The sequence below is a fragment of the Malaclemys terrapin genome, chromosome 2 (genome assembly GCF_027887155.1).
Source record: "Malaclemys terrapin pileata isolate rMalTer1 chromosome 2, rMalTer1.hap1, whole genome shotgun sequence".
Taxonomy (NCBI): Eukaryota; Metazoa; Chordata; order Testudines; family Emydidae; genus Malaclemys; species Malaclemys terrapin.
In genome coordinates, this window is record NC_071506.1 from 170,615,063 (window position 1) to 170,640,181 (window position 25,119).

Consider the following 25,119-nt stretch of genomic DNA (forward strand, 5'->3'; position numbering starts at 1 on the left):
TTGATGCACTGGACATGGCTTCATGCATCAGAGCAACCTCAGTGGTTATCTGGTAGGCCTCTTGGCTGCAGTCCTTTGGGTTCCTGATGGAGGTCCAGGCAACAACTGAAGATCTCCCCTTTGAGGGTAACAACCTTTTAAGTGAGAGAAACTATGTCACTTCCTTCCCTTAAGGATTAGTACACCATCCTCTGCTTCTTGCAATTACACATCCTGGCTCTTCATGTGAAATATTCTAAGTCACTGCCGCACAGATACTGGCCAGTCCCTCAGCTATGCTACTACTAGAAGACCTGTGAGCCACCAAGAAAACACCAGAGGGTGTAGCGTGGCAGACATATTGCACCACCAGCATACCCTCTCTGGACTCAGCTGCCTACCAAGAAGACATTTTGATGGAATGCTCGAGAGCTATCAACCAGTCTCCCTCAAACCTTTTGGTGGCCGCCTGGCTCATTTCCTTCTGACATAGCAGTGTATAATACCAGGCAAATGGGTCTTAGACATCATTGCAACTGGTGCATGATTGAATTCCTGCCCTCCCTCCTCAAAAACTCCTTCCCCATCCCTATTTGGGGACACTTCTCATGAGAGGATTCTCAGCAAGGAGCTGGACCCTTTAGTCCAGTTAGGGGCAATAGATCCTGTACCACCTTGTCACAGGAGGGGGTGGAAGAGCTTTTACTCCAAATACTTTCTAATGGCTGGAGACCCATCCTAGACCCCAGGCAGCTGAACATTTTCATCTGCCACTCAGGATTCAGGATGATTTTACCCAGGCCACTATAATCTCCTCCCTGAATGCAGGTGACTGGTATGTGGCTCTCAATTTGAAGTACGTCTATTTCCGTATAGATACTATCCAGCACCGAGGAAATTCCTGCGTTTCACTGTGGGCTTAAAGCATTGTCCAGTACAAGGTTTTACTCTGGCCATTTGAAGAATGTCTTTGTCATTGTGAATAACAGGAAATCCTCTACAAGGAAGTGTTGTGCCACCAAATGGAAGCAGTTCTCTCTATGGCGCGAGATGCATAATTTGCCTCTGGAGGAGTTTGGATTTCCTCTTGTCTTGGACAATGTTTTTTACAGCAGTCATGGCTGTGGTGGCAGCACACATGCACCATCAGTACAACCCTATATTTCCCTACCTACGTGACTGGCTGCTCATGGGATGATTGCTTCAGGAGGTACAGGCATCAGTCACCTTTTTATTCAGCCTGTCATTCCTTGGGATTTCAAGTAAATCCAGGAAAGTCCACTTTAACACCCACAAAAACTATAGAATGCATTGGCGCAAATCTAGATGCAGTTGGAGCCAGGGCCTACTTACCACAGGACAGATTCCTTGTGATGAGAGATCTCATTTAACTTCATTTCATCCCTCAGACAACAATCTGTCCCTGCTAGGTCACATGGCTGCATGCATCTATATGACCCCCATTGTGGTCTCTGGGTTTGAGTGAGGAAGGTTTGTGCTCCAAGCAGAGAACCCCATAGACAAAAGTGTCTCCATTTCCCCAGTCTCCTGACATCATTCCCCTAGTGAATCAAGAGGGACAATGTTTATATAGCAGTTTGTTTCCATCTGCCCCCTCTTCCTTCCTCCCCTCACCCCCCCCAGACACTTGTTACAGATGCCTCTGCTGGGCTGGGTAGCACACCTGGATGACCTCACAGTACCTGGACACCAAGAGTCTCACTCCACATCCACCTTCTTGAGCTTTGAGCAGTACACAAAGTGTGCAAAAAGTTCCTGCCCTTTATCCGGTCCAGTCACGTCCAGGTCAGGTTGGACAGCATAACCGCTGTTTACCATATAAACAAGGCAGGGGAGGGGGGGGGGGACACCAAGGTCCAGCCCACTCTGCAGGGAAACAGTCAAGCTCTGGAATTGGTGCATCCAGCATCAGATCATCCTCTCTGCAGTACACCTGCTGGGGTAATGAACTCCCTAGCAGACACTCTCGGCAAAGGTTTTCACAAGGATCGTAAGTGGGTGTTCCACTCATCAGTGGTCCAGCAGATTTTTCATCAGTTGGGATTCCCATCATGGGACCTCTTTGCAGCCCAGGAAAACCATTGCCCTGCCTATTGCTCTCAAGATGCTCTGGGGCACGACTCCAGACAGGATGCAATGATCAGGCCCACTGATGTATGCTTTCCCTCCCATTCCCCTCCTATCTTGCACCCTCTAAAAGATCAAGTGGGACAAGGCAACAGTGATTTTAATAGCGCCTTGGTGGCCATGACAGTTCTGGTTCACAATGGCTGTGCAGATAGCCTCCCACCCATGCGTTCACCTGCAGTCATTTCTGGACCTGCTGTCACAGAGCAAAGGGAGGACCGACCAACCATCCCTCCACCTGGCAGCCTGGTTTTTGGATGTGCAACAAGTTTAGAGATTCTTCTCAGAGTAGGTTCAATCCATCCTTCCCAATAGTAAGAAACCTTCTACAAGAAAGTGTTGTTACCAAATGCAAGCAGTTCTTCCTGTAGAGCCAGATGCATGTTTTGCCTCTGGAGGAGTCTGGATTTCCTCTTGTCCTGGACAATCTCCTCTCCTCTACTTGAAGTCATCAGGGCTGTCCATTAGTTCGCTATGAGTACATTTAGCCTTTCACCCTGTGGTGGTGAACTGCTTAATTTTCACCCACCCTATACCAGCAATGTTCTTAAGACATTGTCAGAACCTTCCCATCAGTATCAAGATTTGAACCTGATGCTTTTGCAGCATAGGAACCTGCCACTAGATCCCTTGGCTTCCTGTACCCTCTTACTTTTATCGATGAAAATGGCCTTCCTAACAGCTATCGCCCCCGCCAGGAGAGAGGGGGAACAATAATGTAGAGCTCTGGCCTTCTACCTGGACAGGGCAAGGCCCTTTAGAAGATCTCTGTGGTTATCCATTTCCATTGCTGAGAGGATGAAAAAAGAGGAGTATCTTCCCAAACTCACTGAATGGATTTCCACTGCATCTTCCTCTGCCATGAGCTTGCAGAAGCCCCTCCTTCTCAGTCTGTCAGGGCTCATTCCACCAGAACTTAAGCTCCCTTCATGGAATGAGATTCCCTGCAAGGAATCCCACTCCCTGAGACCTGTAGAGCAGGAGCCTAAGGATCCTTTCACACGTTTACCAGGCACAATGCCCTGATGGAAGCCTTAGCTGAGGATGCTTCCTTTGGTTCAGTGATCCTATGAACTGTGGTGCAGAGCAGTTCCTTGCACCTGCCTCCTCAATAAACACTGCTTGGGAGTCACCTACGGTGAATCTCCATAGGGACCAGTACTTGAAGAAGAAAGAGATTCGTGTTTGAGTAGTGTCCCTATGGGTGCTCCACTTGAGGCATGCATACACCTTGGATCAGAGATTTTTGGTAGCAGCACCTGCTCAGCCCCTTCACGCCTTCATGCCCTCTACTAAGGATATACAGGGCTTCATGGGTTCCTTCTCAACTACCTTGGCCTGATCTAGCATGCCGACTTTTATTATTGTTCAAGCTTAACTTTGCAATTCTTAATTGTAGTTTTAGTGTAGTTATCGGTGTTATGTTTTCTTTCATAATTTCTCAATTTTGTTTATTCCTTCTCCTGGTTCCCCATATGGAGGGGTTTCCCTCAATGTTGCATATGTTGCAGGAATATGCCAGGATCTCTAGGATTTAAGCATTGTCTCACCTGCTGAGATCTATCCCAGTCAGTGACAGACATTCCCAATGCAGTAGTTGTTTGGGGAACATGCACGTCCCACAGAAGTGCAATATTTGCTCAGACTTTAGGAGCAGAGCTGGACAAAAGTGGGAGATCCTTATGATTAAGGCTAAGATTTTGTCATGGTTATTTTTAGTAAAAGTTATGGACATGTCGCGGACACTAAACAAAAATTCGTGGAAGCCATGACCTGTCTGTGACTTCTGCTGCTGCAGCTTCATGGTTTCCCCCCGCTACCAGGGTGGTTGGGAACTGTGGGGTTCCCCTTCTGCCCGCAGCAGCTGGAAGCTGCAGGGTGACGATGTTTCCCAAAGAGAAAACGGAACACCCCCAGCCACTTGCCCAAGGCTTCCTGCTCCTCCCCCACGCCCTCAGCAGGGCTATTGCCAGTCACTGAAACCCTGAGGAGGGCCCCCTCAGGAGTCTGTCACCTGTTGCTGGAACCTTGCAGGGGACCGTCTGTCACTGCTGTTGCCTGTCGCTGGAACCTTGCCAGGGCCCCGCTGGCTGCCAGCTCCAGTGTCCCGCAGCCCCTGGGGCTGAAGCAGAGAATGTCATGGAGGTCCTCCGTGACATAAATGTAGCCTTACTTATGATGTAATGTTGTTTTTGCCTTGCTTCAGATCCAGGCCAGGATCCCTTTCCCCCCCTCCCCCAACCCTTGTACATCGGCCTCTGAGTGAGCATAGTGCCCCAAAGACCTCAGCACTATGTTTGCCCCAGCCTTTGCAGGAAAAGGCATCAGAAGGTTCAGGGAAGGCCACTAAAAAAGGAGTTTTAGTTCTCATAAAGAGTCCACTTTAGGAAAAAGTCTCAGTCTTTGCAAAAATCAACTGTCTGAGTTCTGAGATCCCATGCTGGATACTACTGAGGTTCCAGGCTCCTTTGGTTACTGGTAGTACTTCTAAGAGCCATGCTACCAAGTGTACTTCCATACCTAAAACATCCTCAGTACTATCTAAACATGATGGTGATAGCTGAGAGAAACATTCTGCTTCCAAGAAGCTCAAACCAACAGACTTTATTAGTATGTAACCTTCAGAACCTAGACATATGACTCCCTTGGTATCCCAGAAGTCTAAACTGCCATCTCATGCCATTTGGTTACCTCCAAAGCACTCAACATTATCGGTACTGACAACTTCTAATGAAAGTGACTTGTTGAAACAGACACCTCCCTCGGTACTGCAAATCCACCCAGTACCGTAGGAGTTTAGACATTCCCAAGACTTTCTTTTCAGTTGAGCCAAAGTGTCATATTCTGACAGACAAAAAATTGCCTTAAGCAGGAGCGATGTTGGAGAGAACATATCAGAACATAAGAGTAAAAGCATTACAAGAATATTGTAATTATCCCCAAAACAAGCATTACAAACTCCATTTTAATGTAATTTTTTGCCTGTTATTATGGCGTACATTTCTGGGGAAGGCAATTGAAAGAAAGTATAAAGCAATTCAAGAGACTCTGAACAATCAGGAATATTGATTTAAGATGTTGTATTTTAAAAGATACAATATCAGACTGGGCGGCTGTTCCTTTTTAAAAAAAATTATGCCACACACAATCCAGAATCTGTGTTATTCATCTGTTTGTTGCTGTTAAGAGAGAGTGAGTCAAGATAAGGTTTAAATCTGACCACATCCATCTTGTGTTGATGCTCTTAATTAAGATATCTCTCCTCCCCTCCCCCCAGTCAAGTTTTGGAGAAAGAGAAACTTTTTAGCCCCTACCTTTTTTCCAACATGCATCCTCCTTCACCTCTTTTGTGCAAGTTGTCTTGTTTTGCAAATACACACAAATTCCAAACATGAAAGCATTGTTTTTGTATAAATTGAATGAAAGATTCATAGCAACAGTTCTTATGTTACAGGAATAGTTGAAATTTGTAGGGCATAGAAAAAGATTTATTCTATTATTTATTAAGGAAACTTCTTGAATTTAAATGACAAACATTAATTTGATGAATTACTCTTTTTTAAAATAGTGAGATTTTTTATAAAATCTACTCGTGTGGGCTTTTAAAAACTGTAATAGCTTTAGCTAGCTTAACAGGATGGTTCAGGCATAAAGATTTGATAGCTGATACTAAATAAAAAAGCCCTCTTTTCTCAAAAAGGACACAATGTTCAAAACTGAAAAATCCTTGTTGAATAAAAATAAAGTTGATGGTCTGGCATCATTAATTGTTTTTTGTAGATTCTTGCTTCAGTGATGAATAAACAAATGCAGTAGTAATAATGAGTTCTTAATATAAAATAATTTGATTTTTGTGTGTGGTTTTTTTTTTTGTTTTTTTTTTTTTTTTTTAAAGAAAATGTACTTAAAACTGAATTACTGCATTAACACAGCCTGGGATAATTTGTACGTCAGTTGGAGTATTTTTTTTTAAATGTTTGGTTGTCTTTTCCTTGTAGCAAAGCCAGAAAACAAAGGATATCACAGAAGACTTGGAAGTAGCCATACTAAAAACATGCCAGTGTATGAATGAACTCAAAAGAGAAGTAAGTACAGCTTATATAAACACAGTCTGAAGAAGATTTTGAATCTCCTTTATTTTCACGTGTAATGCAAAATAAGGCTCTGACTCTGCAAAGACAAACATCACATTACATGCTATGAATAGTTCTGTTGACTCACTGAACACTTTGATAGTCTCAACTTTATGCCTGTAGGTAGTATCATAGAATCTTATCCTGCAACACTTACTCAAGTGAGCAGAAAACAGTGGGACACTTCTAGGAGTAAGGACTGTTTGTGTAAGTAAGTGTTACAGGATCTGATCTATAGTGAATTTCCCAATGGACCAGTGCTGCTGTAGAAGTCAATTAAAAACTTCTTCATAGGGAGCAGGAACAAGTAGTACATTTTCAAATGCATATATATAATCCACAGAGAGGCAAGGAAGATAAGGTAATATCTTTTAGTGGACCAGCTTCTGTCCCAATTTATGTTTATCTCAGACACTCTGCTTCCTTCCCCAAACCTGAAGAAGAGCTCCTTGTAGCTCGGAAGCTTGTACCTTCCACCAACAGAAGTTGGCCCAGTAAAAGATATTGCCTCATCTACCTTGTGTGTCTCATATCCTGGGTCCAATACAGCTACAACAACACTATATATAATCTTCCAATTTAGTGCCAGATTTTGCTCTTGGATGCATGCATAGCTCTGATTAAAGTTTACTCTATAAAAAGGTAGTACTTTCTTCACAGGATTTTTAAGAAACCAGGAGTTATGTTGACTGGTAATTGTTACAGTATCCACATGTAGTTGTGAAAAATTAATAAATGGCTTTTGCAATTTCTTTGCATTTCACCTATTGCAATTGAAAAGGAAACTTACTTATTTTCACTATGAAATATATTAAATATGTGCCTTACAAAAACTTTTTTTCAGCTATCTTGCGACAATAGATATTGTTAAAATGCAGCCTAAAAAAACTAGAAGTTAATTATTTACCAAGATTATTGTAGGAACTGCAATTATTCATAGTAGTATCTGACATCCTGCACATTTTTATCCTGAAGAATTCAAAAGCACTCTAAATATTACATACAAAAACTGCTTAAAATAGCTTTTTAGGTGCTAAGTCATGATCTTGAACGTTAGAAGTGTCAGAATGTAGGTTGATTTTGAAATCTCAATTCGATCTTTATGTGCATATGTATGATGATTCAGTCTTTAATTAATGATCATGTGCTGTTTTATTTTCCCCCACGGGAACTGTGCCTCGTTCAGTGCACAGGGTGGATGGTGCTCAGTGAATGAGGCAGCTATTTGGTATTCTGGTTTATCCTTATTCAGTGAATGGTCTTATGCCTTGTTTACTGCACACAACTCAAATTCTCCATTGAATACAGAATTAGTGATTTCCTTATGGTCTTTTTTCTGGTGTTCATCACTCTAGTATCTGAGTGCCTCACAACATATTCAGGAACTTATCTTCTCAACTTCCTGGGTGATAAGAGAATTATTGTTCCCATTTTACAGTTGGAGAAACAAAGTGATTTGCCTGAGGTTTACTCCTGGGGGAATTCTGCACCACTTCGCACATGCAGAATTCATGTCCCCTGCAGATTTTTTTTTCTCCGCAGAATATGGCCACACGAGGACAGGGACAGATATTCCTAACTGAATGGCAAAGGCTAGGAGTCTGTGTGGGGGAGGTTCCCCAGCTCCCTAACAATCCCCTCCCCCCCCAAAAATCCTGTTCCCTGTTTCTCCCACCCATAGCCAAGGACTTTCCAGGTTCATTCCCAGGCTCCTTTCCTCTCCCTCAGCTCCTCTGTTACCCCTAACTGAGGTAGGGGTGCAAGAAATAAGTTTCTGTATTGTAGTTTAAATGAATTACTCAAAGTTTAGTAAAGAATCTTATTTGTCAAAAAACATTTTCTGAATTTTTTGTGTGTGTCTGTATTGTTAGACATATTTGCGGACAGATATTTTAAAATAAATCACCAAAATAATTGAAACTGGCATGATTATATTGTGTTATTTTGACAAATAAAATATGCAGAATTTTGCTGCATTTTAAAATATTGTGCACAGAATTTTTAACTTTTTGGCACATAATTCCCCCCAGGAGTAGAGGTTGTTCTGCAAGTCATTAGCAGAATCCTAATTTGAACTCTGGACCGACTGACTCTCATCCCTTTCCTCATTCCTCCATACAGAGCTGTTGAGCATACACAGCTTCAGTTAGATTTCATTTGCAACAGACTGCTCAACACACCCCAGATGTGTCAAGTTTGGGCACCCAGAAAATGAGGAACACATAGTTAGTAGCCACCTGCCAACATTTTGATGTGACTTGCTCATCATAAGGAAGTCTGTGGCAGAGACAACAATAGAATTGAGTTCTCTTGTGCGACATTCACCTGTTTTAACCACAAGACACCTGTCTCATTCTGTACATACCTGCCTACTTCTAGAGCAAACGAGGTAGGGGCTTGTCCTGCACACAATTCTGACTTATTCCCTGACCGCCATCCATCCTGTGCACTGAAAATACTATGTGATCATGCAGTTAACACCATCTCATAATACATATGCGTAAAGGGGACGGATTTAATTTGCATAGGAAGTACTTGACTTTGCAACCTTAAATAACTTTCTTATAATGTCGTTTTTTAATATTTCCATTATTAGTCTTAAAACAAATTAAAAACAAATTCTGTTTTGTACAAATGTAATGTCAACAGTTTGAACCCTGAACCTCTCAACACTGACTTCTACTGCTTAAGTTTGAAGACTTACTAAATTAACTGGCAGCAGCAGAATAGTTATCCTCCGTAAACCAAACACTAGAAGAGGGTATATAATACACTTATCCAATGGGAGCATGAGAAGCCCTGCTTTATTGACAGTGTAGCCAAGGTCAAAGATATGGCAGATTATTTGAGAGGCAGTGGAGCTAATTGGGTGTCATTGGGTTTGACATATTAGAAATCTGCATTCTACATTCCCAGCTTTTGAGGCTCTCTGTGGGGAATGAAGCCTTCTTTAATGAAGAGTTTGTGAAGGTTAGAACTATTAACACCTCTTAGTAGATGTGAGTCTAACTCATGCTGTCTTGGTTCCCAGCTGTTTGTGCTCCAGGGCTTCTTATCCTGCACCGTGAAGGGGGTTGGTCCTCTGGGGCCAGGTTCTGGGTCCTGGGTGTGGCTGAGAAGTCTAACCTGCCACACTCTCCCACATCCCCTGCCTCTCTCAATTGATCCATCAGGAGCCAGGCTATTTCTGCTTCTGAGGGTTCCAAAATCTTGCAGCAACCCCTATATTTAGGTTGCCTTACTATTTTCATTATGAAAGATTCAATTTTCAGAAGCTATAATACCTCCATTGTTTAAAGACCACTTTATAAACTCAGTAGGGAGGTTGCTTTGGGGCAAAGGACATGCCTTTTATATAAAGTTAGCTGATTAGTACAGTAGTAGTGGGGGCCTACCCTTAGAATGTTTAGAGATTATGGCACGCTGCCAAAATTATGCTGCCAGTCCCTCCTGTGATACAAGCGATATATTTGCAAGAATCATTTTATTAATCACTGCAGTGAACCCTGCTCTGGGTTAAAACATGGCAATATTTAATAGCACAGGGCAACATTACCTAAGAGTTTACAGTGCGAAATGAAGAATACTACAGTTGATTGAAAACATAGCAGAAATTTAGGTAGGCAGAAGTACTGTAGTAAGTTTATGTGAAGGCACTAATAAAAAGGCAAAAATGAAAACCAGACTTATCCCTTCCCACCGTATCTGGGGAGGGCCAGGGGAGGATGTCTCTGGCCTGGCTGGAGCTGCTCCGGCAGGCTGGGCAGCACTGCTGCAGCCTGCTCTGGCGGGCCAGACTGGGCGGCATGGCTGCAGCGTGCTCCGGCAGCGCAGCCACAGCCTGCTCTGGAGGGGCGGGGCCGAGCGGCACGGCTGCAGCCTGCTAGCCCCAGAGCTGCAGCTGCTTCAGAGGCTGTGGGGAGAGCAGCGTGGCCAGAGGTGAAGAGACTCTGGCCCCGCCTCTTCCCTTCTGGCTGTGCTGCCTCTCCTTGCTCCCTCTGTTGGGGGGAGGGGCTGTGTCCCACCTCTCCCTCTCTATACCCGTTCATACGCCGACCCCCTTCCCTTTTTTACTAAAAAATTCAGCTTATGAACGAGTATATACGGTAGTTTGTCTTAGCGATTGGCTGAACAAGAAGTAGGACTGAGTGGACTTGTAGGCTCTGAAGTTTTACATTGTTTTGTTTTTGAGTGCATCTGTGTAACAAACAAACAAAATCTACATTTGTACGTTGTACTTTCATGACAGAGATTTCACTACAGTATTTGTATGAGTTGAATTGAAAAATAGTATTTCTTTTGTTTATCATTTTTACAGTGCAAATATTTGTAATCAAAAATAATATACACTTTGATTTCAGTTACAACACAGAATACAATATATATGAAAATGTAGAAGAACATCCAAAATATTTAATAAATTTCAATTGCTATCCTATTGTTTAACAGTGTGATTAAAACTGTGATTAATCGCGATTAATTTTTTTGAGTTAATTGCATGAGTTAACTGCAATTAATTGATAGCCCTATAAGTAATTGTTTTGTCTTTGACCATTGATTTCTGAGGCGCTAGGGTGCTCTTGTGCCAAGCTTCTCTCTCTAATAATGAGGACTAGAAACTTTTTTTTTTAATTGAGATTTTTATGAACTCCGCTGAGTCCAGCAACTGGAGCTTTAGGACTGTTGCAAGACTCACCGTATGAGAATGACAACACTGTAGCTATGGCCAGGAGTGTCCTTAGTATTATGACGCCAGGGGATTCCTGTTGCCAGGCAGCTGGAGAAGGAGGATTACTAGGGGCCACAGCTGGTGCGGAGCTGCAGGTCTTCTAGGTAGATGGCCTTGACTTCCCAGGGATCCCCTGGTATCTACCAGGTGGGCCCAATAACGTACTGGGGAGACCCGTCCCTGCTTCTGGGATTATATGGAGGAATTTTTGTGGGATTTCCTCCCCTGAGCCCCACTCCTGTGGCTTCCCCTCCCCCCCCCCACTGTAGAAGAGGGTGATGTGGGCTATTGTTTTACTCATTTGTGTCTTGTCTTAAGTTAGATCACAACCTGGTCACATTTTCAAGTTTTTCTTTGCAACATTAAGGGTGAGATTCTGATGTCCTGTGAGTCCAGGTGCTGGAATACTAGGAAGTGTCTCCAGTGTCTGTGCCTTAATCTGGCTCTGCCTATGTATATGCAGTACACAGTGGAAAAGGCCTTCCACTGTCAGTAGGTCATGTTGGGTTTGGGCAAGAAGAGGGATCACTGATCCTTGTTCACGCAGAGCTGGTGGCCTCAGTACCTTATGCAGCTGGTATAGAGGAGGGCTTATTCCAGTTGCAGTAATTGCCAGGGGGATGCAATGCAATACCTTATAACCTGGCCTGCCCCAACTGCTTTTCTGTCTTCCCCCAAAAGACTTGAATACTCAGCTTTTTTTGAGAGTGGAGTGGATTTTAGTCTACGTATCTGAGTAGAAGTTTCAGAATAAAGCCCCTGAGGTACAGACATTCTTTGCAGACTTCCTCTGAACTTAACTTAGTACCAGTAAGCTTTTTTTTTTTTTTTAATTCCTGCCTCTTGGTCATCTGCTGAATCCGCTATCGCTAAAGTATTTTTATTGTAGATTAGCTTCACATGTTATTTATCTTTCAGTGCTTATTTTTTCTTTTCCTTACTGCTACTGAAGCTTCACCATGCAGCCACATCACTGGCAGCAGACCTGCTAAGATACCATGCAGATCACATGGTTTTGAAGGCATTAAAAATCACAGGAGTAGAAGGAAATCTAGAAGCTGTAGCAGAATATACTTGTAAGCTATCAGAGCAGAAAGAGCAGCTTGTTGAGGTGAGTTAACAATTTTATTTTCAAATATATTTAATATAAAAAGTTCCAAAATCTATCTAAATGAACTGTTCTTCAGGGTGTCTTTCGTGTTTTAACCTGTAGAATGTACCTCTGGCGCTACTGGACTCTACGCTCTCCTAGAAGATAATGTCTGAGTGCAGCATGAGCTTCCTCACTGCACGAAACATTTGGGGTTCACTGTTATAGAATTGGACCCACTGCCCCACCTGCACAGTCCCAGGTGCTGCTTGCTGTGGGCACAGGAACCTCATTACCTGATTTTGGGGGGCCTCTGTGATTGCATATCGGGGCCAAGATTTTCATAAATAGGAGCGTAAAGTTAGGCTCTTAAATCCAGATTTAAACACTTGCCTACTTTCTCAAGAATACTAAACAACCAAAAGCTTCCGTTGATTTCAGTGGGAGATTTTAGGTGGTCATCATTCTTAAAATCAGGCAAATTCCTAAATATGAATTCAGGAGCTTAAAGTTATCCCCAGTGCTTCAGACATAGATACAGCAAAAGCAGATGTTAAAGTGGAAATAAAAATAGAGTACTTACTGTGTGTGTGTGTGTGTGTGTGTGTGTGTGTGTGTGTGTGTGTGAGAGAGAGAGAGAGAGAGTACTCTATTTTTATTTCCACTTTAACATCTGCTTTTGCTGTATCTATGTCTGAAGCACTGGGGATAACTTCCAAATGTGGCATTTAGATTAATCCTGCTTCTAATAAACATACCGAAAGGTAGAGAGCTCTGTGCATGTGAGAGTGCATAAGAGTAATTGTACTGGTAAATGGGGAACACTGTAGTTAAGATTACATATGGACTTCAATCACAAAGCAAGTTTGTAACTTTCTCAGAAGTTCTCCTTTTGGGCTGTCATTTTCTATGTTCCTTCTCAGCCCAAAAGTGAGTTGTTGCTTTTTAATGTTTGCTCAAAAACTAATACATTTTGCCCAGAATACAGCAGAAAAGTTCTTTTCTGCTTTAAAATCAATTTGACACTGTTTTGCTCAAAGATATGTCAAAATGAGATGAACTTTGAAATTGAAGTTTTCCATGTGACTAGTAATCACTGATCAAGTTTCTTGCTGAAAGACATTTGTTTTCTGAGTGTAGAGTTATGTTATTTACATGGCTACAGAGGACTATATACTTTGACTACTACTTGGATAAGTAACTTGCAATACTCTTGTGCAACAATTTCTCCTACAGAATTTCTTAGTTGCCAAGTTTCTGAATCTTTCATATTTATTCAACTGTGAATGTACACTATGATATCGGTGTAGAAATGAGTATTGTAGACTTTTTCCTTTCTTTTGGTTTTCTTTTAAGAACATAAGAAAAAATGCTGTCCTGGGATGCGCACTCTATGCTCCCATTGACTTCAGTGGGAATGTTGGCTCAGATAAATTAAATGCAAAAGCTCATGTAATACAGCAGTAAACTGTTGCATTTGAAATTTAAACAGCCATCAGGAAATATTACTATGAGGACCATATTTCAACTTGATGATATTGCATATCCTGTTAATTTTGTTTTTAAAAAACTTAACACAAATAGTATTATTACATAGGAAAAAACGCATATTGAAAGAATGTTTGTTACATAGTCAAGCATTTGAAAGTTAGGAAATGCCAGGGTTAAGGTTACACTTACAATCTTAATTCTTTCCCCTTGTGTATTTGCACTGATAGTATAGCTCATGTACTTAAAGACTATGTATTTTCCACCAATCCCCTGCCTCATTCAGGTCACCGGCCGAACAGTGTTCTGGGAATGAGACAGCTGTTCAATATTTTTATCCTTGTCATTCAGTGTATGGCATCTGCCATAATTACTGCACACTATCCAAAACCTGCAGTGAATACATAAGTATTAATTCCTTATAGTCTTTTTTAGGGTGCTCATCATTGCACTTTTTAAGTGCCTCATAAATATTAATGAATTTATTTACGCAATTCCTCTGAAGTAAGAGAGCATTATTAACACCATTTTACAGATGGGGAAAATTGATAGGGAGATTTGTGGAGGTCACACTGAATCAGGCAGAGATAGGATTAGAACTTGTGAGCCCCCTAATTCACAACATTTTTCTCATTCCTATAGACCACTCTTCCTACTGGCAGAGATGCAGAGTGGCCACCATAGCTTCAATTTAACTTCAGTTGCAGCTTAGTGCTCTGCACTTGTGCAAATCTGGCCCCAGGAATCTCAAGTTGGGCACACAGAAAATGAGGAATGCACAGTAGGGGCCACCTGCCAACATTTTGGTTTGTGACTTGCTCCTGATCATACAGAAAGTCTTTGGCATAGACAGGGATAGAGTTGAGTTCTCACATGTGATGTTCACCGGCCTTAACTGCAAGACCGTTTTTTCTCTTCTGCAGTCCCCTGTCTTTTTTCTCTATACACCTAACAACTTCTACAGAGAACAGCCTTATTCACTGTACAATCCTAGTTCATTCTCTGAATGCTCTCCATCCTGTGCAATGAATGAGGTGTGGTCCTGTGGGGGAAAAAATTTACTCAAGTAATTAAAGACTGTGTCGTAATGCATACCAACAAGGATGCAGAATTAAGGTTTCACAGCCAACATAAATTCTGGAATTTTTTTAACTTTCAAGTATTAGACTTTGTAACTAAATAAGGTTTTAATGTAGTGTGAGTAGGTTAAATATGGAAAAATGTAAATAAATAAATAAATATATATATTTTTACAACTGTAACAACGCCCTCCCATCATGCACCATCAGTAGAGTTAGCTGGAAGCAGAAGAAGGCTGTCCCAGCATGGGTAGGGGGGAAATGGGCTGCTGGAGCCATGTGCTAAATTTGGGCTGTTGTTGGAGGAATCACACCCCTCCTCCCAGCTCTCTGTCTGCTCCCCTTCTGGGGTGTGAGGGAACTCCTTCCCCATGTGATGCCCTTGGAGGAGGAGGCGGCGGCGGCATGTGCTGGCTCTGGGGGGGATTACTGTGTGGAGCCTGATGTGGCTTTCTCTTTCCCCTCCACTCTTAGGGTATGCCTAGACTGCAATAAAACACTCTGAGCTGGTCCAGGTCAGCTGACTCAGGTTCAATCTGTTGGGCTATAAAATCGCAGTGTGGATTTTCAAGCTCAGGCTGGAGCCTGGGCTCTCGGACCTTCCCCTCTTGAGGGGTCCCAGAGCCCAGGCTCCAGCCAAAATTTGAACATCTGCACCACAATTTTGTAGCCCCATGAGCCCCAGTCAGCTGATCCAGGACAGCTGGGGTGTTTTATTGTGGTGTATACATACCCTTTGAAAGGCTGTCTGCACCTGGGGATCACAATGCAGTGTAGTGGTGTTTAGTGGTGGCACAGGCCTGACCTTACATTAAAATGTTTATATTCAGTATTACTTGACTTTCTACCAACATTTTACTGACAAGGTAAGTCGCTGAATGGAAATAAAAAGTTTCTATCACAGCCAGTATTTCCCTGGACATAGAAAAGGCACTTCTCTGGCCTATGGGCTTTCTTCCTGTCAAAATCCATAAGCCTGCATCAAATTATAGAAGTTTTTAGACCTTCTCAAAAAAAGGTTGCCAGAATTTTTAATGTGGAAAGTGCTAAGCAACCTAGATGTTGGAGTTGCTGCCAGAAACACAAATGTATGTAAGCATGATCAGGTTAAGGTTACTGTGAGGCCTGGTAACTTTCATTACCTGACTTGAAGGTCAGTCATGTAAACACACTCTAATGTAACTTCTTTTCTTAAAATTTTCCTGAGGCTTAGGAGGACAAAGGGGAAGGAGAAGCAAAGGGGAAAATAGCTCGATCCTTGTTTTCATGGTTTGATCTCACTTGAACCCCTTGCTGGAATTATGACCCAATAATTCATACATGTTTGTTACTCCAGATGCAATTTCTGAAAAATGTACTGTACCTGATAGGTTTGCACCTTTTCTCAGCAATGAAAAGAAAATAAACTTTACTGCTGTGTACCCTTCTTTAATATATCTTATTTATAATATTATTTACTCTTCAAAATATATTAACTTTTTTCGTAGACATGTCGCTTGTTGAGGCATGTTTCTGGAACAGAGCCACTTGAAATTACTTGCATACATGCAGAAGACACCTTTCAGGTCACTGGCCCACAGGTATGCCTACCTTTCATTTGATCACATTTTAAGTAGAATTTTGTAAAATGGCTATACACTAAGATAAACATTCATCATATGATGTTGAAGGCATGCCAGTTCAGTTCCCAAAGAAACATAATGAAAATATTACAAGTAGGAGGCAGTGTAAATATTTCTAGACAGGTGTCCAAGCTAGATCTTCTGGTACATCTTGATTTGTGCTCTAGACATTTTGGAAGACTGTGCAAAGCTGGCATAAAGCTCCTACAAACCCTGTGTGCTTTCCCAGCATGTGCTGTAGCTTTGGGTCTGCTTTAAGTTATGCTGGCTTATACCAGCCACTTGGAGCTGAATATTAGCCCAGGACAGATGTAGAGTAGGGGTATCCTCACCATGACCTCCTTTTCAGTGACTATGCACCCCTCTTCCCACCATGCCAGCAGCAAGGAGATTGTGTGGTCTGAGCCCCTGTGCCACTGCAGGATCACTAGGGTTATCCACCATGGGCCATTTGCTTGAGTGTTGTGGCCAAAGTATGCTAGCAGTGCATTGCAAAGTGGCCACAACCCACCCAAAGATCTGACCAGTCAGTCTTATTTATGTAGGGCAATTTTCACCTCTGTGCAGAGGACCAATATAAAGCTTATGAATCATTTAATTCCTGTTTTGAACGTTTAAATAGGACTTCATTGGTACATAGGCCTTCACTGTCCCTTTGTACAGGGATGAATTTCACCCACTAAAAGCTTACACCTCCGTGCTTACCCAAGTATAAAATTATGCCACTACTACACATGTAAACACAGCCCACCAGCTTTTTCAGGGGTTTAACAATATTGTGCCCAATAATAGTAATTAGTATTTACATAGTGCTTTATATTTAAAATGTATTTTACAAACACTGACTAATCATTTGAAAGTACCTATGGATACATTTTCTTTGCAGTTGTCACACAAGTATATGCACAGGTAACTATATATTTTTTTGTAGAACAATACTGCATCAAATACTGCATCCTTACCTATGTACAGCAATGCTGTACCTAATATTTCATTCACTGTTGGTTTATCTATATGTCTGCCTGCAGATACCCCTGTAAAACACAAATAGCTTCTTTTAAAGTGCTAAGTATTTATTATTAGTCATTAATTATATTAGACACACAAGGTGGGTAAGGTAATATCTCTTATTGGGCCAACTTCTGTCAGTGAGAGAGAGAAACTTTCAAGCTTATGTGTTAACTACTTATGCTAAACAGACTGTTCTTCGAGTAGATGCAGCTGTGTATTCCACTTAGGTATGCGCACATGTAGCGCACCAAAGCCAGAGAATTTTGCCTAGCAGTACCTGTAGAGGGGCAGCACTCACACCTTGTGGCCATAGCCCCTCCCCTGGCTACATGATGCTGCGTTGCCCTGACCCCCCTTGCCCTGGCTGGAGTCGGCGCTCTGAGTAGTTCCTAAACTCACTATTTTTTAGTGACTTTTTTAGTTGTATATAGCTAATTAGTACTATTAGTATAGTGTTAGTTAGTTTAGTTTAATTATTTCCCTGGTGACACCCTCACCAGGGTTTAAACAGTGTCTGCTGTGTGGGGTAGTGATCCCCAACAACAATCCCCACACATGGTGTTTGCTGTGCCTAGGCGAAGCCCACATCAAGGAGCGGTGTTCGATTTGCAAATCATTCACAATACTGGGTGAGGGATCTTTTGTCAAAAGCAACACCTGCTTGAACAGGCCATTCAGCCTGCTTCAGCACTGCTGCCTAAGTTGGATCAGAGGTCGTTCTCGGGTTCTGATACTGCTGCTGTTTTGTGCTCTGAAGAAAGAGAGGAGTTATTCCTCATTGAGTGTGCTCATGAGAAGGTTGCATACGATGGATCCAGGTCGCTCCAGGTTTCATGGGGACTTGTCTGTCTCCTCCAGAAGGAGCACGTACTGGCACCATGTGAATACTGGGGTAAGGGATGGAGCAGGTCTTGTCAACTGCTTCCTGGTACCACACAAGGAGGTCTTGCAGTGATGGAAGCTTCCAGAGAATGTTTATCAGGGTGTTCTCTTCGTCTGGCCCTTTTCAACCAGGTCTGTTGTCACCGACCCCTCCCTGATGGGCTAGGGAGCACATCGGGTCACTGAAAGTTCAGAGTCTGGTCAGAGCAGGAGTTCTCACTGCACATCAATGTGCTGGAGCTTTGGGACATCTGCAATGCATCACCTGCTTTTCTGTACTGTATCCGGGACTCATGGTTCACATACTTACACACAATACCACTAGGATGTATCATGTGAACAGGCAAGGGGGAGCACACTCCAGGATGCTCTGCCAGTAGGCGATCAGATTGTGGTAGTTCTCGATCAAGCATCACTCAGCAAGAATTTTTCCCTGAGCCACATGTAGTCTCTGAAAACAATCATTCTCTGGGTCATCTTCGCAGCTTGGGGAATTCCGTTGATCAGCCTGGTTGCCACAAGGGACAACAGGAAATGTCATCTGTTCTGCTCTTGATGGGGGCCTCGGTCCAAACTCCCTGTCTGACACTTTCTACCTGCGCTTGCTGTCAGTTCTCCTTTATGCTTTTCTCCCGATCATTCCACAGGTCATCCTCAAGCTGACGGTGGATCAGGCCAATCTCATTCTCATTGTCCTGGCATGGCCAAGGTAGTCTTTGTTGTACAACCTTCTTGAGCTGTTAATTCAGTCTCCCATACCCCTTCCTCTCCATCCTGAGCTACTCACCCAGGATCATGGTTGCACCGTATATGCTGTGCTCAGCTCCCTGTATCTCCTGACATGGTTGGCTTCGTGGCTAAACGAGGAGAAAATGCAGTGTTCGGAGGCTGTTCAACGAGTCCTGTTCAACAGTACAAAGTCCTCTACCAGAATGGCCTGTTCAACTAAATGGAAGCAGTTTTCGGTGTGGTTGTTGGCCCATGGAGTTCAACTGACATTGGTTTCTATTGAGTACATCTTGGAGTACTTCTGTATCTTCAGTTGCTGGGCCTTTCACTTAGCTCATTGAGAGTGTATCTGGCAGCAATAGCAGTGTTTCATCCCCCCATTCTGGGAAGATCCGTCTTCTCCAATGCCATAGTAGCAGGATTCTTAAAAGAGCTTCTTCATCTCCATCCTCAGATCTGGGAGCCGATTCCTCTGTGGGACCTTAACATGGTCCAAGTGGCTTTAATAGGACCTCTATTCAAGCCCCTGGCATCTTGTCCCTTTCCATTTTTGTGTCAGAAAACTGCGTTCCTGGTAGCCTGAGCTGTCCTGGGTTACAATGAATTGGGGTGACTGCCCCGGGCCCCGCACTTTAGTGGGGAGGTGGGTAGGCGGGGGCTGGCGAGGAGGAGCCCCCTACCAACTTCCCTCTACCCCCAGCACCTCCTGCCCACCAGCGGCCCCGCCAATCAATGCCTCCCCCGCCCTCCCAGGACCTACTGCCAATCAGCTGTTTCGCAGTGTCAGGAGGCGCTGGGGGGTAGGGGAGAGGAGCAAGGACGCAGCGCGTTCGGGGATGTGGGCAGAATTGGGTGGAGAAGAGGCAGGATGGGGGCGGGGCAGACTGGGGGTGGGAAGAGGTGGGGTGGGGGCAGGGCCTGGGCGGAGCCAGGGGGAGCACCCCCCAGCAGATAGAAACCTCTATCATGGGCCCCCTAGCCCCCTAGAGACAGCCCTGCTGTTTGCAATAACATCCAGAAGGAGAGTCTGTGAGTTGCAGACTCTGATGGTAGAGCCTCCTTATACACAATTCACCAAGGACAAAGTGACTTTACGACCACATCCGAAATTTTTGTCTGAAATGGTTTCTCAGTTGCATTTGAAGCAGGAGGTATATTTACCTGTGTTCTTTCCTAAGAAAGAACACATTCTTTCTCCAGAAGAAAGCATTCATCTCCAGAAGAGCAGCATCTCTATATGTTAGCTGTTAGGCGATGTCTAGCCTTCTACCTGGACAGGACTAAACCATTTCATGCTTCGCCTTGTCTCTTTGTGTCATATGCAGATCTTATGAAAGGGAAAGCAGTCTCTTCACAGACTATCTCTAGATGGATAACATCTTGTATCAAGACTGCAGATGAAATAGCTTTGGCTGTGCCTCCTCAGTAGTTGTGAGCTTGTTCAATGAGAGCGCAAGGGATCTCGATAGCATTCCTCAGTGACATCTGAGCATTGGACATTTGCAGGGCTGCTATGTGGTCATCCATCCATACATTTACGCACCATTATGCCATTATTGCATCTTCCAGAGTGGATGAAAGTTTTGGTAGGGTGGTCCTGCAATCCTTGTTTAAGTAGACTTTGAGCCCTGCCTCCAGGGATGGGTGCTGCTTGTGAGTCACCTAAGTGGAATATATGGCTGCCTGTATATGAAGAAGTGGCTACTAACTGTAATTGTGGTTCTTCAAGACATGATGCAGGCGTGTATTCCACGACTCTTCCTCCATCTCCTCTGAATTTGAATTTTAGTCTCTGGGCATTCAGTGCAAAATAACTGAGGAGGGTTGGGGTGGTGCTGCCTCATATAGCCAGAGGAGGGGCTAAGGCCATGAGGCGAAAGTGCCGCAACTCTACGGGTACTACTATGCAAAATTCTCTGGCTCCAGCATGCTGGGCGCACACACACATAAGTGGAATACAAGTCTGCATCGCATCTTGAAGAAACGTAGTTAAAGGAAGTAACCATTTTTTCCACCTTGTATTTAGTTGTGTCACTTTTCCCAGACCTGAAGAAGAGCTCTGTGTAATCTCGAAAGCGTGTCTCTTTCAACAACAGAGATTGGTCCAATAAAAGATATATTACCTCACCTATGAAATACTTATATTCTTTTACTTCTCTTTCCTGTTGTCTAATATGCTAGAACTCTTTGTCCATGCTGATTTTAAAAAACTGTATATTCACAAATACATTTAATACCAGAATGTTCCAGCGAAAGGCCTTAGAAATGTAACCGGTCTTTGCTCAACAGATGTAATATTAACCCTTTCTTAATGTTGACATTGTTTCTTGTTTCGTGTGTGGAGGCATTTGCAAATTAGCCTGTAACATTACATGAGAAGATGGGTTTTTTAACATTTGTTGCTCTATTATTGCATTTTTTTTCCAGATAATTTCTGCTGCAGAAACACTGACATTACATCCATCTAGTAAGATTGCAAAAGAAAATCTTGATGTGTTCTGTGAGGCTTGGGAGTCCCAGCTGAGTGACATGTCCATGTTGTTAAGAGAAATCAATGATGTGTTTGAGGGAAGACGAGGTAAGAGTGCTGTTCATCATAACACAAGTGCAGCATTCCAGGTATTTTACCTGTTCTGTTAAGCTGCAGTCTAGCAAATATGCTGTTTTTTGCAGATGGATACAAAATAAACACTCCTTTTTTTTAATGACAACTTGGTATCTAGGTAATATTACATCAATTCAGTATATTAGTTTTATAGAAACAATGGATTGGAGTATAATTATCAGATCTGCTACATAAAATACAGAACACTTGATTTTAAAAACCTAAGGTTAAGACCTAGATCCTGTAAAAACATATACATGTGCTTAACTTCATGCACCACGTATAGTCCCACAGAAATCAAATGGAACTGCTCACAGTACATAAAGTTAAATACATGTTGTAAACCTTTGCAGGAATGGAGCCTAAAGGCTGAAGGAGTTGTATGGTTTTCATATCCATCTATTGTCATGACCTAATATGTCACTGAGTGATACCAATCAAAATTCTCACAAATTGTAAACAGAAAGTAAATTGAATTGTATGACAAGTGTAGTTTCATCATAGGGATTTCTATGATTAGTATTAGCATTTCAGTTTTATTTTTGAAGTGTAGTCTTTGAGTTTTCAAAATTTTTCCATTCTGCTAGGCTTTTCATTGTCCAGTATTCCTGGAAAATAAATATTTATTTTAATTCTGTACTATCAGATTGAATTTTATTCACTTCATAATGTAGTGAATGTAGCTATTTGATTTTTGAACTGCTGTCCTTTCTCCTGGATGGAATCTCTGACGACTCCACACAATCTTGGGATGTTTTCTCTGGTTGGTAAGTTAACTGGTATTTGTACAACATGTAGAATACAACCATGGAACTTTGAAGAACAAATCTGTGTTTATTCTCATTTTAGTGTCACCTCTATATGGTATTCTTTTTTGAAAATTTAAGAAAATATCCTGGTGTTTCTTTTTATGTACTTTAAATTTTCTTCAAAAAGTTTGTCTTCAGTGCAGCTTGGCATATCACCTTTGTGCAGTTAAATGTTTGTCATTCTTCGGGTTAATATAGAGGTTCAATGTAACATGCCATATATTTAGGCTTGGCAGAATTATGTTTATTTTTTAAAATAACTTTACTGGATAATGTTGCTGTTTATTTTTAAGCACTTTTTAAAAAAAAATGCTATAGATTTAAATGTTCACAGTTGCAGGAAATTATTGTGGGGAGGGGGTCAGACAATAATTATTTAATGATAGGAGACGTTGAGATTCAAAAAGTTAAAGCTTCAGAAGTGTTAAAACACAAATTGTCACATCACATGCCAGAATATACAAAGTAAATATCCATAAGTCAAACTCTAGCAAGTTCTCTAGCACCATTTTCTTGTAGTTTTCTAACTTCGCCTAGCTGTAAATTTCAGTCATCATCCATGGAAATACGTTGTGTGTGTGTGTGTGTGTGTGTGTATGGTGAAATCTACTTTTACTGATAAAAATGTGATCCTTCCAAGCCTAAATATGTTGAATCTGTTTTGTGTTTTAAGAAAAATTACTCAGGAAAATGCAATGATTTGGTTAAAAATTAGACAAACAGGGATTTAACACAAATTTTTCATATCTAAGCGATCACTGTATGTTCTGAATCAGGGTAGACAGATTGTCATTACATACAGTACTTCACTAGCTGACGACCTTTGAAAGAATCCTATTGTTAAAGTGTCAAACTAGTAAACCTTCATTTTTGTATTTTGATGAACTTCTTCTACAAGGAATTCACCTGAAAATTGTTGTCTTTCTTGGTGCAAAGTCATATATTATCTGTGATGTTTTATAAAGTATGAATTAAAATATACTAAAACTATGAACAGGGCTAAATAAGCAGCATGTGATTATAGCATAGTTAGGAATATGAAAACAATGGGAAACGTATGTGTTCATGTTCTACCTGTTCCTCATCTTATTCCGGAACTATTGGATATGAGATCCTGATTATGGGCCTGATCTTGCAAGAAAATGATAGCCCTCAGAGGGCACTATTACCTCACAGGATCAGTCGCTAAACTGGGATTATTAACTTTCTCTGAGTTAAGGGAATTTATATTTTTGGAATTTCAGCAAGAACTATGTAGGTAGGTTAATTCCAATTGGCAAATGCAGGTCAATTGTGCTCTTGAAAAATCAAGTAGAAAAATTATCTTTGTTATAATGTGACATCATGAAGAAGACGTTCAGATTTATGGTTGGGGTTATAACTGAAGACATCTTTGCATGTCTTGAACAAGTTCCAGTGCTTTTCAGACCATTTATCAAGGAAATCAAAATAGTTTGGGATTAGTTATGTCCGAATAACCCAACTTTCTTTCTTTAGTAGCAAAATGATGCTGTGTTTTAAATTACATTGTATCAAATGCTAACTATCTTTACTATAAGTTATGTAAAAATAGGAGGTTTTAAAACTGACTATGCAATTTGAAATCTATTGAATTCTTATATATTTAGGAAATAGTTTCATGTTACCTCATTGGGATGGAGGAAAAAACTTTTTGGGTGTTTGTTTTGTTATATTTTAAATGTTAGAGCAGAACAGTGCTGTTTTGCAGCAAAGTATTTACTCATCACCCACAAAAATTGAATCTTGGTTTTGAAGTAGGTTAGAGGACATTCCTAGCATATCCTGTTAGCGACAGTTACTTTTCCTATAGTCTTCCATAGGCCGTGACTACAAGCCATATGGGTTCTGTATAGCTGTACGGTTAATATGCACCATGGCATTTGGGGCCAAATTGTGGTTGCTGCCCTGGACATTCTGAAGAGGAGACTGTGTTGTCTCCCTGTTTCTTAGCGTACCTGTGCATAAGGTAGCCATTAAATGAATGCCAGACTTGGAAGTTGGGGTGAGGTGGTGGATAGCCAGCAAGGATAGAAACCTCATACCATGCATCAGCAGGGCTGCAGTAGATATTGGCTATTCCTGTTCTACAGGTGCAGCAAGGGACGTATTTCTACATGTTTATAGCACCCAAAAAGAGAGAGAGGGAAAAAAAAAAAAGCCGCGATCACGATCTGCGGTACTTCGGCGGCAGCCCTACTGCCGCCGCTTCAGTCTTTGGCGGCTGGTCCTTCACTCCAAGAGGGAGTAAGGGACTCGCCGCCGAAGAGCCGGACGTGCCACCCCTCTCCGTTGGCCACCCCAAGCACCTGCTTGCTGGGCTGGTGCCTGGAGCCGGCCCTGAGCATATGATCTTGTTTCCCATTGTAAATTATACTACTTATTCTAAAACTGAGATTGGTAAAGTCATCTTTATTTTACTTAGTACAAATGTGAGAAATACTTTGCTCTTATGAGGAATATGATTGAGTCTGTATAATAGAAGATAAAAATGTAGGAAGATAGTGCCTTTTCTCCTTAATTCTGAAATTCAGAGTTTTTAAAATACTGTAATTTTGTATTGTCCCTCTAAAACATTTGGATTTGATATGGAGAGTATGATAGAACTAGTATTTAAAAGCCTGAGAGAAAGAAACCTTTGCTGTTGACAAACACTGAAGGGCAACCGAATGTTCTTAGCACATCTAATAAAGTAAGCATTTTCTATGTTGTTGATTCAAAATGTGTTTGTCTCATCTGTTGTTTGGATAAGCAGGTATGCAATTGATTTTACATCAGTGTTTATTAAAAGTATTAG

The 25,119-nt window shown here is 41.9% G+C and overlaps 1 protein-coding gene across 2 annotated transcripts in view; it reads left to right on the forward strand.

The window, feature by feature from the left end:
• Window positions 1-25,119, forward strand: part of CTNNAL1 (catenin alpha like 1) — a 138,171-nt gene that overhangs the window by 81,571 nt on the left and 31,481 nt on the right. For both annotated transcript variants that reach the window (XM_054018540.1, XM_054018541.1), the window contains 4 exons: window positions 6,126-6,212; window positions 11,942-12,100; window positions 16,134-16,226; window positions 21,318-21,468. In XM_054018540.1, coding sequence (XP_053874515.1) covers window positions 6,126-6,212; window positions 11,942-12,100; window positions 16,134-16,226; window positions 21,318-21,468 — 490 coding nt within the window. The remainder of the gene's footprint in view (window positions 1-6,125; window positions 6,213-11,941; window positions 12,101-16,133; window positions 16,227-21,317; window positions 21,469-25,119) is intronic.